Genomic DNA, 12,311 nt, shown 5'->3' on the forward strand with positions numbered 1-12,311 from the left:
CAGAGCCTAGTAGAGCAGGGTCTTAGCCAAGCACAGGAATCCCCTCAACGCCCATTTCTTGGGTCTGCAAATAGAGCTGCTCTGATTAAATAGTGCAGGGCAGTTCATGGCCTGACAGAGCAAGCCTGAGACTCAGGATTGTGCCTGGCAATGGGACAGGAGCCCTTCAGTGTGGAGGAAGGACTGCACCCAAGGTCCACATTGCATAAGTCCCTTCTCCCTCCTCTGTATTCCCCTGTTTTACTCCCATCCATCCCTGCCTGCTTCTGTCTGTGATACTCACATGCAAAGCCAAACCTCAAGCCACAAAACACATTTCCTCAGATATCCCACCTTCTGAAATCCCACCCTGGATTTTGTTCTTTATTCCCTTTTCTCGGAGCTCAGATCTTCAGCAGCCAGCTTTACCTCCTCAGCCTGGGCAGCCCTCACTTGGCAGCACAGCTCTCACCTCCAAGAGAAGCAGCACAGGGAGAACCACGTGTCCCATTCTGCTGGCTGCAACCAAACCCCATCTCCCTCTCTCACCTTGCTTGTGCTGTGGACGCAGATATTTATGGATATCGGCATATATAGGGGTCCCTCTGCAGGTCCCCTCCTATCTGCCCATTCAAATGTACGAACGGCATCCAGAAGGTTTTCTTAGGCACGTTAACCAAGTGAGGTTTAAGAGTTCCCGGGCACGGCTGTGCAATGACTTTGCAGTGCAGCGCGGTCAGGACCGGGGCAGATCCCAGCAGAGGAATGCGGGAGCAGGTGAGGATGTTGCAGGAAGTGGTGTTCTATCTGACACAGTTAGTGAAGGTGGTAGAATTTCAAGGAGGAAGTGAGGGTGAGGCTGAGCAGCCTACATTCAGTGCTGGAGGTGTTGCCAGTAAACGCATGGCCCCCAAGCATGAGTGGGAAAGAGTGCAAGGCAGGGTGCTGTGGGTGTCAGAGCAGAAAGGTGGATCCTTTCAGGTCCTAGAGCTGTGGTGACAGAAGGAGAGGCTGTCTGGTTTTAAACCATGTACCAGAAGCTGTGCTTCACCCTCAGCCTTCCCCTCTCCTTTTTGCTGTAAGCTCCAGACATGGTAGGAGTCAGGGCTCAAAAGCAGGCTGAGCTGGCTGTGAGGGATCGGGGGATGAGAATGGATATAGAATCACAGGAAGTATCTCAGGATACTGGTGCACACCTGTCTCATAAATACCTGGAGAGCTGATGAAGCAACCTAAGCAGGAGATTTGGACTTCTCTGTCCCTCAAGGGGGAATGGTTACGTGGGGTGATAGAGACAGGAGGAGGAGGAGGGCAAGGAAAGGGACAGGGCTCCTGGCTGACAAGAGAGCAGGAAAGAGGCAGGAAGGAGGCAGCTCCTGCAGAGTTAGGCAGGGTGGTAGGCCCCCATTTTATCACTCAGTCATGTTGTGTTGTCCAGTCATGCCAAGGATGAGCAAGCAGGGGTCCACACTCAGAGCTGGCAGAGACCTTGGCTTTGATGGGGTTGCTGCCTGTTGGGCTGTCACAGGGTCCTGGGGCCTGCACAGCCACCCATGGCTGCCACAGGGTGCTGACAGGGCTGTCAGGAACTGCAGAGGGCCGGGGGGATTGGAGAAGGTGAGAGCAGGGATGGGTTGAGCTTTGTCTAGTGAGATGAGATGGAGTGTGAAAGCATCCACCAAGTGCCTGTAGGACATGGTTCTTCTTCCTTCCTGGTGAAAACCAGCAAACCATGTAGGATACAGGGCTAGAAAAGGGCTGACTGATGTGAACTTGTAATCTGATTAAGGATTGCTAGGACCTTTGAAGGTGACAGACACGATCTTGTCAAGTAGCAGAAAGGCCATGCAAGGTGAGGAGGAGAGTGGGCAGCTGTTCCTTCTGAATATGTGACAGCCCAGACCCTCTCCCACAGTTGCCTTATTGTTCCTTACTGTCCACTGAAGTGCTGGTGCACACATCTTGTGAGTGGCAGCGAGAGAAACGCTAGAGACCACAGCTTCTCTGGATGGCTTATTTTTTCTGGGGTAACCATTACAAGTTGAACCTTTATTTTAAGGATGGGGCTTCTTAACCCTACAGTTTGCCAGTGGAGGTGTCTTAGTGGACCCCGGGGCCGTCAGGGAGGGGCTGCAGGAGGCGTTTTCACTTATTACTATTATTTCAGATAATCTGAGCAAAACGAAGGCTCAGATCATCGCGCACCTATTTCTGAGAGGCTCAGTGCCCCGCGGGACCGAGCCCCTGCCCCAGGCGAGGGCGGCGAGCGCTGCAGCCCCCCCCGAGCCCCCGGCGGGGGTCCCTCCAGCAAGGCCGCGCCCTTGCGGAGGACTGCCAGCCCGGGACACCTCTCCATGCTCTGCGAGTCGGTGCCGGGGCCGGTGAGCCCTCGCAGCCGCAGCTGCCCCGGGGCGGTGGGGGACGGGCGGGGCCGTGCCGGGGTCCCCCCCCGCCCCCGGCGGCGGGAGCAGGGCAGGGGTGAGCGGGCAGGGGTGAGCGGGCAGGGCGGGCCGGGTCGGGGGCTGCCTGCGGTTTGGGGCGGCGGGAGGCGGGATGTCCCGGGGAGGGAGCGGGGATGTGCAGGCACACGCAGCCGCTGGCAGGCGGCCGGGGCTGCACGGCAGCGGCGGCGGCGGGCGGAGCGGCGCGGCACACGCGGCGGCAGCAGCTCCCTCCGCAGCCCCGCGCCTCGCCAGCCCCGCTGCCGCCGCACCGGGCATGGCCGCCCCCCGCCGCCGCGCCCCGCGGTAGCCCCACGACCCGCCGCGTCGCCGAGGTGAGCAGGGGCCGGGGAACAGCGCACGGCGGGGACCCGGGCCCCCCCAGCCCCCCAGCCCGGCCGGCCCCCTTTCCTCGCCGCCGCCCGGCCGCAGGGGGACCGGCGGGGCTCTGCGGAGAGTCCCCTCCGGGGACGGCCGTAGGGTGGGGTGGGGGAAAGGCGAGCACCCCCGTGGCCGTGCCTCTCCGGGGGGCACTGGGGCTTGGGGTGGTCCCAAACCCCGGGGGGAGGGGGGCGGGGGGACAGGCGCGGCGAGCCGCAGCGGCGCGGCATCCCCCGGGTTCCCACCCCTGCCCCCCGACCCCAGTCCGGAGGGGTCCCGATAGCCCTCAGACTAGGGGCAGTGCCTGATACTCCACGTCCTGGGGATGTCTCTGGTAGTCCCCAGGCGCACAGAGGTCTCTGATACCCTCGAGAGGGAGGTTAATAGGCTCGGGGGGCGTCCTCGCAGCACCTGGAGGTCTGGTAGCCCCCAGCCCGGCCAGGCAGACGCGGAGGAGTGGGATGGAGGGAGTTCCCTCGCCCGTGTCCTTGCGACCCAAAGCCAGGCCTGCCCAGGTGGGAGCTGCTCACACCTCTCCTGGGCACCACCTGCAGCCCAGGATGCCGCGGTCCGGGGCGACCCCGGGGGTTCTGCTGGGAGCAGCACCCATGGGGTGACTACATCAGGAGGTCTGAGAGGCTGTGCCTCGAGTGGGGAGCTGTGGGGAAAAACAGCCTTTGCAATGACATGTGGTCAGAGCTTACGCTTCTCACAGTCCTGAAGGAACATGATACTCCCTCTCCAGCCCTAAATTATTTTTTAAGTTTCATAGCAATTGCTTCACCCTCCCCTGAAATGCAGCAGCTGTTTGCCACTGCCCGGTGTTTAGGGGCAGGAGGCGAAGGAGGGTCCTGCAAGCATGGTGTCAAAGGGACAGTGAGGAGGGAGAATGCAGCAATCCATGGTGGGATTTGATTGGGGCAGTGACAATAACATCCTGTAGCCCCTCTGAAAATGCTGCATCCTTTGTCGGTGGTGGTTTGTTTGCTGGAGGGATGCTTCAAGCAATATCATTGCTTTTATGGGCTATTTTGTCTGGTCCAGGCAGGTGAAGCTCTTAGCAGGGACCCCAAAACCTCTTCCTGCAATGCATGTGTACGTGAAGCTGGGTGGGAGGACTTACATCCCCATCTTAGAAGTCTCTCACACAACTATGAACCAAACACAACCTTCCAGAGCTAAAGAGTCAAGCTGAAAGCAGAATGGCCCCTGTTCATCACACCCACGCAGCTGGATAGAGTCTGCTCCATACCTTCACCATTCTCCTAACAGAACTGTTTAACCCCTCCCATCTCATTACAGTAATATATTTATGATATCACCCTTGAATTTCCTGCCCTTAACAACCCCAGAAGGCTGGGAGGGAATGAAGCATTTTTGGAAAGTATTTAATGCTACTTCAAGAGGGCAAGAGGCGGTCGGAAAATAGATGGGTGCAGGAAGCTTGGGCTGACGGGGCTCTCTGCAGGACAGCTGAGGAAAAGGACCGCACCTACTGAGAGATGTGTGCTCGCCTTTCCTGCCGGGGGCTGCAGCCCAGCTCTAGTGCCTGTTGCTTCACTCTCTTGCTTGGCTGCTGTTTACTGCCTGCTCCTCTGCTAGATCTGCTGGACTGCCTCCTCTCCTGCAGCTGAAAAGCAGCCTGGGCACTGTAAAATACACTCAGCCTATCTATTCATTTGAATGTGCACAGGAGGACTTTATTTAACATGAAGCTGAAGCCTCCCAGATCTAGGGAGCAAAGATTAAGGTCCCCACAGCTGGATTGGTATTTCTGGAGGTTTCTGCTCTCTTGACAGCAGCTACCAGGGGCGGGTGCTCTAAGATGTGGTGTAACAGCCTGAGCTATTACACACTCAGGATTGAGTGTGCACACTCGGTTCTCCTGTACACACATTTTCAAAAGCTTTTTAATTCTTAGTGCCCCAATGCTGACTTAGAGGAAGGAGTCTGGAAGGACAGAGGGGAGTGTGGTGACAAGTCTGTATAAAACTGGATGTTTCAATTCAAAAACTCACAGGTAGTGGAAAGAAAGAGATGTGTGAAATGAAGTTGTGGTGTCAGCCAAAAGTTTTTGCTGAGTTTGCTCTTTTTCTCTCTGTAGGTGTTCATCTCGGTGGGGCCACACTGACCATGCTCAGGAGCTTCTGTCTCCAGCTCATGTCCTTGATTTGGATCCTCTTGGCCCATCACCAGCTTGTGCAAGGTGAGTCTCTGTAGACAGGGTCCTTCTCTTTCATATCCATCTTTCCAAACCTGTCCTTGGCATTGCTGAAGTCTCCTCAGTTTTCCACGCAAAATAGAAATGGTCTGACCTGGAAAAGCAGAAAATGCTGCCCAGTCATTAATCACTTGGGGTGTGACACTGGAGGCACCTTAGAAATCCTTGCCCACAGGGGTGGCAGTGCCTGAGCAGACTGGCAGTGAGACATCCCTGCTGCTCTGTCTCCCTCAGCGAGGGTGAATGGGTTCCCAAACCAATGAGCCTGTTCAGGGGGAAGAAGGTTCCAAAAGTGAACAGCTAATCCTGGATCCAGTCAGACAAAATCCTTTCCCAAAGATTAGTTTGCTCTATCCCTGCTCCAGATAAGCAATGAATTCCCAAAGCCATATGCCAGGAGAGATGGTTACAAATAGGAAAGGTGACAATACTCAGGCTTGGGCCTGAGCAGTCCCAGGATGCTGCTCCAGCTCCATAGTGACTTGTTTTAGGAGGCTCTCACCTGGTACAGTGGGACCTGCTGCCTCACTGCAGCAAAACTGCATGCACAGGGGATTTCTTCCCCTGTTCGTTTTCCCAGGCAGCACAAAATGCTGCTTGGGAAAGCCTGAGAGCATCTCTAGGCATGGGGGCTTTAACCTGTTTTGGTCCAGGATGGAGGGGCTCGGGTAAGGACATTCACATCCTGGGCCTGGCCTGGGGTTGCACAAGGCTTCTGGAGAAACCCCCTGCTTCTTGACATTTGCTCTAGTCCTACTGCTTGTGGAGCCAGAGTGAACCAGCTCCCCTGTGGAGCTAAGATGCGAGCAAGTGATGGGGGAGAGGGGAAGGTGGAGATGAAAGGGAACACCTGGCACGAAGGAGAGGAAGAGAAGTGGCACAGTGAGGCCATGGCTCAGTTACAGCTTCTGTGGCCTTTAAATAAATAAACAGAACTGGATACCTGGCCCCATGTGATGCCAAGTCCTGCTTTCCTGTGCTGGAAGGGGAGTGCTGGCAGCTGGGTCCTGGAAGAGTGCAGGAACTCCCATCAGACTGCTCTGTGCCAATAGCTGTCCTGGGGGATGATGGCATTCTGGGAGATAAAGAAGAACCATTCTTTCCATTTCCATCCTTGGTCCCTTTGTGCCCCTTGCAGTACCTGTCCCTGAGCTTTCCCACCATACTTGCTGCAAGACTGTGGGACCAAGGTCCCAGGTGGGTCAGTCCCTATTACACAAGTTGTCTTAATGCATGGGCAACACCAGCTCTTGCCCAGAAGGGCCAAAAATCTAAGGGAGGCAGCAGAGAGAAGGTGGGGAAGATGACCAGAGATCAGGTAGTTTTGAAGCAGAGCCCTATTCCTCAATAAAGACAGTGTTACTGCTGCTCGGGTTACTGTGAAATCCTCATTTCTTGTGTGGCATCCAGCCAATGAAAGGAAGGTCCCCCACATTACAGTTCTGAGGAAGGGTAGGCTGAGCACTTAAGGAAAAACCCAGGGCCATGGACATATCTGGAATCATCTATAGTCTCTGCTTAATCCAACTCCACATGTCTCTTGTCTTGTAGGGGATGACTGCAGTGAGCGCTGTAATCTTGCCCACGGCTGCTGTGACCAGGATGGGAAGTGCAGGTATGGCTTGTCTTTGGCTCTCTGCTGCTCCTGACTGTACTGCTGTCCCTCCCTTGATGCTGTGTCCTTGGTGCCTACACCCCTGCCCAGAGCTGAAGCACTTCCTCCTCCACTCCCCCACACGTGGAATCAATGACTCTGCTCTCTTCTTACCTGACACCCTCTGGAGTGAGAGATTTTGATGCCTCAGCCTCTTGCTGGTTCCCTCTAGCCTTTGCTCCAGTGCTTCCAGGGTGCTCACCTTCACACACTGACCAGTGTTATTCCGCTGAGCCCTTTTTGTCTAGAGGGAAGCCTAGGACAGCCCAGTCGTGCCTGGGTGATGGGAAGCAGCCTTCAGGCTCAGATATGATGGGGGAAAGTCATCAGGCAGCAGGGCAGACATGAGGGTTGGCCAGCTTGCTTGGCCTCCTCGTTGATTGAGGTGGAGGTGCTCTCCCTGGGGCATGGAAGAGAAGACCTGCAGCATGCATATAACTGAGGGCCTCAAGGGTCCCCTCTCAGAAGCCTGAGCTGTAGTGGGGATCTTTGGATGTTTTCATAAAGGGTTTACCAGCAAGCTGTGAACTACTGCAGCAGAAGTGCTTATGTGGTACTTGGCATCCCAACTCCAGCTGATGCCCAGATCCCGCAGGGTCAAAGCTCAGAGCCTGACCCTGCACTTCAGCCTGGGAAGCACCCATATAACTGCTCTGGGCTGCCACAGACCCACTGCCTATTGTCCCACTGTAGGACCATCTGGAGCCCCCATTCTGCAAGGCAGAACCAGGAGGCAAAGGCTGCTCAGGGCTGGCTGGGACACCTGTGGCTGCAAGGTGACAGACTACCCAATGTTCTCCTCCCCAGGGCATGGTCAGCCCCCTTTCACAGGACAGCCCCCAGTGTTACACCACACCTGGGCCACTTGTTCTTGCCAGGGAGTGTCTAGCTCTGGTTTTGCTGGGCCCCCCTTTGCAGCTGCACAGAGCTCCTCCCTGAGCCCTTTCAGCAGCTGTGGCTGGTTGGGTGCTGCCAAGCCCCGGTGAGAAAGGCCACATGTCACCATGTGGCAGGTGTTCCAGCTGCAGATCTTTCCACGTGAGTTGCTGCTGCCGATTTCAGGCCTCCAGAGTATTTGCTGAACCTTGCAGCTTGGCAGTACCTTAAAATCACCTCAAACTCAGGGAGACTTGGCTGCTTACCTGGCCCCCTTGCTGGCAATTTTCAGGTTGGCCAGCTCCCTTTTGGAGAAGTGGAAGGAGCTGATGACACCTGCTCCTTGCAGGTACTGGGGGGTAGGGGTGTCCACATCCCTCTGCTCAGGGCTGCCCAGGTATGAATGTATTTCCCCAGACTATATCAGGCACATGGTATCACCTCCATTTCCATCAAAAAGCCTCTAATTAACGTATTAATTAACATATACATATATATTTAACCATTTTCCTCATTCCTAATCTCTTTGGAACAACATACAGTGACAACAGCCAGCCCAGGTTTGAAAGGGCAGCCTTGGGCCAGCCCAAAAAAGCTGAAATGAGCCCCAGCCATCAAAATGAATCCCCTTCCTTACTCTAGAAACTGTGTTGTTTTTGTTAGGTTTAATTTCATGCTGGTTTGAGTATAGCTTTTGTTGTGGCTTGGTGCCACCTCCTCTCAGCTCTCATCTTGTTATCACTTGCTTTCCCCCTTGGAGCTGGCAGGTCTAAGGGATGCCTGCCACTGGAGCAATGCATCTTGGCTTTACTTAGTCATTGCCCCTGCCCTGCTCTTCTGGGGCCAGAAGGCTCGTTGTGTGCCCCAGGTTTTCCCATTGTACTGCCCTTGTGAGCCAGCTGATAAGTCTGTTCTGTGCACCAGCCATAGCAGGCAAGGTTTCACAGCTGGATTACAGTGCACTCCAGACAAAAAATGACACACATTAGAATGCAGAGAGGAACAGTGAAACACACAGACCTCAGTGGCCTCTTGTCCCTTTCCCTCAAGAAGTTCAGGGTTAGGGACGGGCTTTTGTCTGCCTGTCAGAGTGGCTGCATGCTGTGGGAGGCGTGGGAATTGCTGAGCTAATGCAGTGGCGTATACAGAGCGGCTGGCTGGAGCAGAGGTATGAGGGCAGTGATAGTGAAGCTGCTGAGCTCTGTTGCTGGCCACTTACCCTTCCTGGCTGCAGAGGGTGAGTCTGCTCCTGCTCTGTCTGCTTGCTTCCTTGGATAGATGAGATGCCTGTACTTACTGCTGGAGGAGGGAGCCAGGAGGTCTATGGGGCCTTTGGGAGGGTTTCCAAGCACTGCTGTATTTGTGGGAACCCTGCACAGCACACAGCCAGCTTTTCTGCAGTCCCTGCTTGGATCTGATTATGCTGCTATGCCCTGTCCCCCTGCAGGTGCGATCCAGGCTGGGAGGGGGAGTACTGCGAGGAGTGCGTGCGTATGCCGGGATGTCTTCACGGGACATGCCACCAGCCTTGGCAGTGCATCTGTCACACCGGCTGGGCTGGCAAGTTCTGTGACAAAGGTGAGTTGTGGGCTTGACATTCCGGCCTCTGGTGCTGAGGGCAGAAGCCCAGCACATCCTCATGGATATGTCAGCCAACATAGCCAACGTAGCCAGAAGCCACCTGGGTGATGCCGTTTTGGCTGCCTGGGAGATGGGATGTTGCCTGGCTGCCACAGCTGGGACCATTCCCTTCCTGCAAAAGAGGTCAGACTGCTGGTACTTGCTCCCTGGCTGCGTGGCAAGAGCTGGCATGATGCTGGCCAGCCTCAGGAAATGGAGCAGATGAACTCATTGCATTTCCCATGCTGCATCAGGACTCCAAGCAGCATCCCCTGCTTTCCCCAAGGCTTCCTGCCTTCAGCAGGTGGCTGGTGGACTCCCCTTCTCCAGCCCCAGAGACTGTTCTCTTTCATGGGGTCTCCACTGGTTGGACAGTTGGCACGCACAGCATCTTCACAACCACACAGGCACTGCACTTCTGTTGCTGCAAGTGCCCATTGGAGGGGAGAAGGGAGAGGCTCTTGCCATTTCTCCATCCCCAGGGGGTTTGGTGGGTTGTGTTTGCACTGAGTTGGCCTCCTTTCTCCCTAATTCACACTGTTTTTTCCCCTCAGACATACACATCTGCGAACACCAGTCCCCATGCCAGAATGGGGCACAGTGTATCTACGATCGAGATGGGGAGTATTCCTGCTTATGTCCAGAAGGTTTCCACGGGAAGGACTGTGAGATGAAGACAGGGCCATGCGAGAAGGCAGGGTGAGACACTGCAGTGAGATTACAAGACAGCATTAACTTCAGGTCCCACACTGCCAAGTGGAGGCCCAGCTTGGCTTGTTATCTGTGAATTTCCATACACTAATGGAGTTAAGCCAAAATCACCTTTGGCTTTGGTTAAGCAGCATGCAGTGCATGGTCCCACCGGGGCAAGGGTGTTGTTGCAACCTGAACAGATTCCTGTCCCTGCTCTAGGAGGACAGGAATCTGTTCATCTATTCATCATGCCTGGGACATCCCATCTCCCAGGCAGCCAAACTGCTGTAGGTGTGATGAGCTGACATCCATGATGCCTTTGGGGAACATCAGGAGGGCATGTTTCCTCTTTAGATCATTTGGCTGAAGACCTTCCCTGGTGGGTGGTGGGCCTGTGCACAGCCACAGCCTTTGAGGAGGCAAAAACTCCCACCCAGTCTTCTCCTTGAGATAGCTCCCCCCACGGAGAGAGCTGGACACACTGACCATGCAAGCAGCTCTGTGTGTGTACCTCCCTGGGGCGGCGGAAGCTGCTTGGTCACCAGGGCCATGACCTATCCTTGCTCTTTCCACACAGGTCTCCATGCAAAAATGGTGGGCAATGTCAAGATGAAAATGGCTTTGCCAGTAACTTCACCTGCCGGTGCCTCGCTGGCTTTGTGGGGGCTCTCTGTGAGCATGATGTGGACGACTGCCTGATGCGCCCCTGTGCCAATGGGGCCACCTGCCGCGACGGCGTTAACCGCTTCTCCTGCCAGTGCCAGGTGGGCTTTGAAGGGCGTTTCTGCACCATCAACATCAATGACTGCGCCAGCCAGCCGTGCAAAAATGGGGCAAAGTGCTATGATCGCATCAATGACTATGACTGCTTGTGTCCTGACCGTTTCTCTGGCAAAACCTGCGAGATCTCCGTCCCTGAACCCACCTGGTCTCCTCCCTACGAGAATGCCGGGGCTGTGAAAAGCACCACTAGTGAGATGCCGGGGGTGACACAGCCGGAGCCTGTCAGGACCGTGGTCACGGGGCGGCGTGTGGCCAACCACAGTGAGAAAGAGCCGGGGGGAGGGTTGTTGAAAATCTCTGTGAAGGAGGTGGTGACCCAAAGGGACTCAGGGCTGAGCGAAGCCCAGCTGGTGACAGTGCTGGTGTTCGGGGTGCTGACAGCAGTGCTGGTCCTCATCACTGTCCTGCTAATGCTGAGGAACTGGCAGAGAGGCCGTCAAAGGTCGAACTGGTGCCAAAGCCCTTCTCAGGCTGCAAGAAAGCTCCAAGACCAGGAGTGTCAGGTGGGCATGCTCAACACCATCTTGATTGAGCCAAGGAAGACCACAGAGCTGTGAGCTGCGAGGACTCTGAACCAGGCCATGGCAGGTCATCATGCTGGCAAACCCTTGGAACTGCACCCTGCGGAGCCACACCGGCACCGACTGGGCAGCAGGGAAGGGCTCCCAGGGCAACAAACATGTCACCAAAACCCTGGGTGTTGAGCATTGGTGTGATGGCCCTGCCTGGGTCTGAGCTGTCTCCTGTTTGGCTGGCTCAGCTGGCACCCACGGGCATCTGAAAGCAGGGCTGTGTTGGGCCAGCCCCGCAGGGGAGCAATGGCGTGCTGCTTGCAGCAGCCCGTGCCATGCAAGCGTCAGTGTCATCTGACACAAGTGCTCAGAAACAGGACAGGTCGTGCTGAGGAGGGCACAGCCCTCTTGCAAGCCCAAATACTGCCAGGCCCTTTGTAACGCCTCTCTGTGACTACGGGAAGGGGCTTTATCCTCATTTCTGCTGGTGTTGGGATGCTTCTTCTGGGGCCTTTGGGACAGTTGTGGCTGCATGGGTCTCCCTGCCGCAGTACTGTATGGGGTAGTTCCTAGCTGTTTCTGGAAGCTGTCATTTCAGATGCCATGTCCCTAGGGAGTGAGCAAACATCCTTGTTCCCTGGCCTTGTGGTTCTGTGAGCCAGTTCAAAGAGACTTTGAAAATCATTGCAGGTCTCCTCATACCCTTCTTCTGCCCCGGCTGATGCACCCTCCTCTTGTAACTTGGGGGTTACCAACACGTTCCGTACTTTCCTCCTGATGATTATGGGGTCTTTTTTGACCCACTCACCAAGCCGTCCTTTCTGGTCTGGCCACAAATGACCAAGCTTCTTTGCCTCTGCAGTGCACACATCTGCCTCACTATTTGCTCTCCTCTGGGGTCCTCTGGGCCTAAGCTGGTCCTTCTCATATGTCCTCATAGGTGAAGCTGGAGATGGACAAGGCTGTACTGTGGCTGGTTCAGGAGCAATACAGGATCCAGGTCCTCCTTTCCTCTCCCATTCACCCTGAGGCAGGCAGCTGGCTCTAACCTCAAACCAGTCATTGCAGTGTTTCTCGATACAATAAAGGCTAAACTCCCCACAGTGGATGTGAGGACAGGCTACTGAGCCTGGGATGAACACAGAAAGCAG

At 55.5% G+C, this 12,311-nt stretch overlaps 1 protein-coding gene across 2 annotated transcripts; it reads left to right on the plus strand.

Moving 5' to 3' along the window:
• The first annotated feature begins 2,318 nt into the window (after nt 1-2,318).
• On the plus strand, nt 2,319-12,146 carry DLK2 (delta like non-canonical Notch ligand 2). 2 transcript variants are annotated; one of them, XM_032102512.1, is made up of 6 exons: nt 2,319-2,457; nt 4,906-5,007; nt 6,574-6,637; nt 9,000-9,130; nt 9,727-9,871; nt 10,443-12,146. In XM_032102512.1, exons 1-6 carry the CDS (start codon nt 2,334-2,336, stop codon nt 11,203-11,205), a joined length of 1,329 nt encoding a protein of 442 aa, XP_031958403.1. In that variant the 5' UTR covers nt 2,319-2,333; the 3' UTR covers nt 11,206-12,146. The 2 variants fall into 2 exon arrangements, with proteins under 2 accessions (XP_031958403.1, XP_031958404.1); XM_032102513.1 differs by lacking the exon at nt 2,319-2,457 and adding an exon at nt 2,699-2,755.
• Nucleotides 12,147-12,311: the final 165 nt, after the last annotated feature.

This window comes from Corvus moneduloides, chromosome 3, assembly GCF_009650955.1.
Source record: "Corvus moneduloides isolate bCorMon1 chromosome 3, bCorMon1.pri, whole genome shotgun sequence".
Taxonomy (NCBI): domain Eukaryota; kingdom Metazoa; phylum Chordata; class Aves; order Passeriformes; family Corvidae; genus Corvus; species Corvus moneduloides.

Coding starts and splice junctions, on each gene's coding strand:
- DLK2 (XM_032102512.1), top strand. CDS start 2,334: ATGCTCTGCGAGTCGGTGCCGGGGCCGGTGAGCCCTCGCAGCCGCAGC. Junction 5,008..6,573: donor CCATCACCAGCTTGTGCAAG/GTGAGTCTCTGT, acceptor CTTGTCTTGTAG/GGGATGACTGCAGTGAGCGC. Junction 9,131..9,726: donor TGGCAAGTTCTGTGACAAAG/GTGAGTTGTGGG, acceptor TTTTCCCCTCAG/ACATACACATCTGCGAACAC.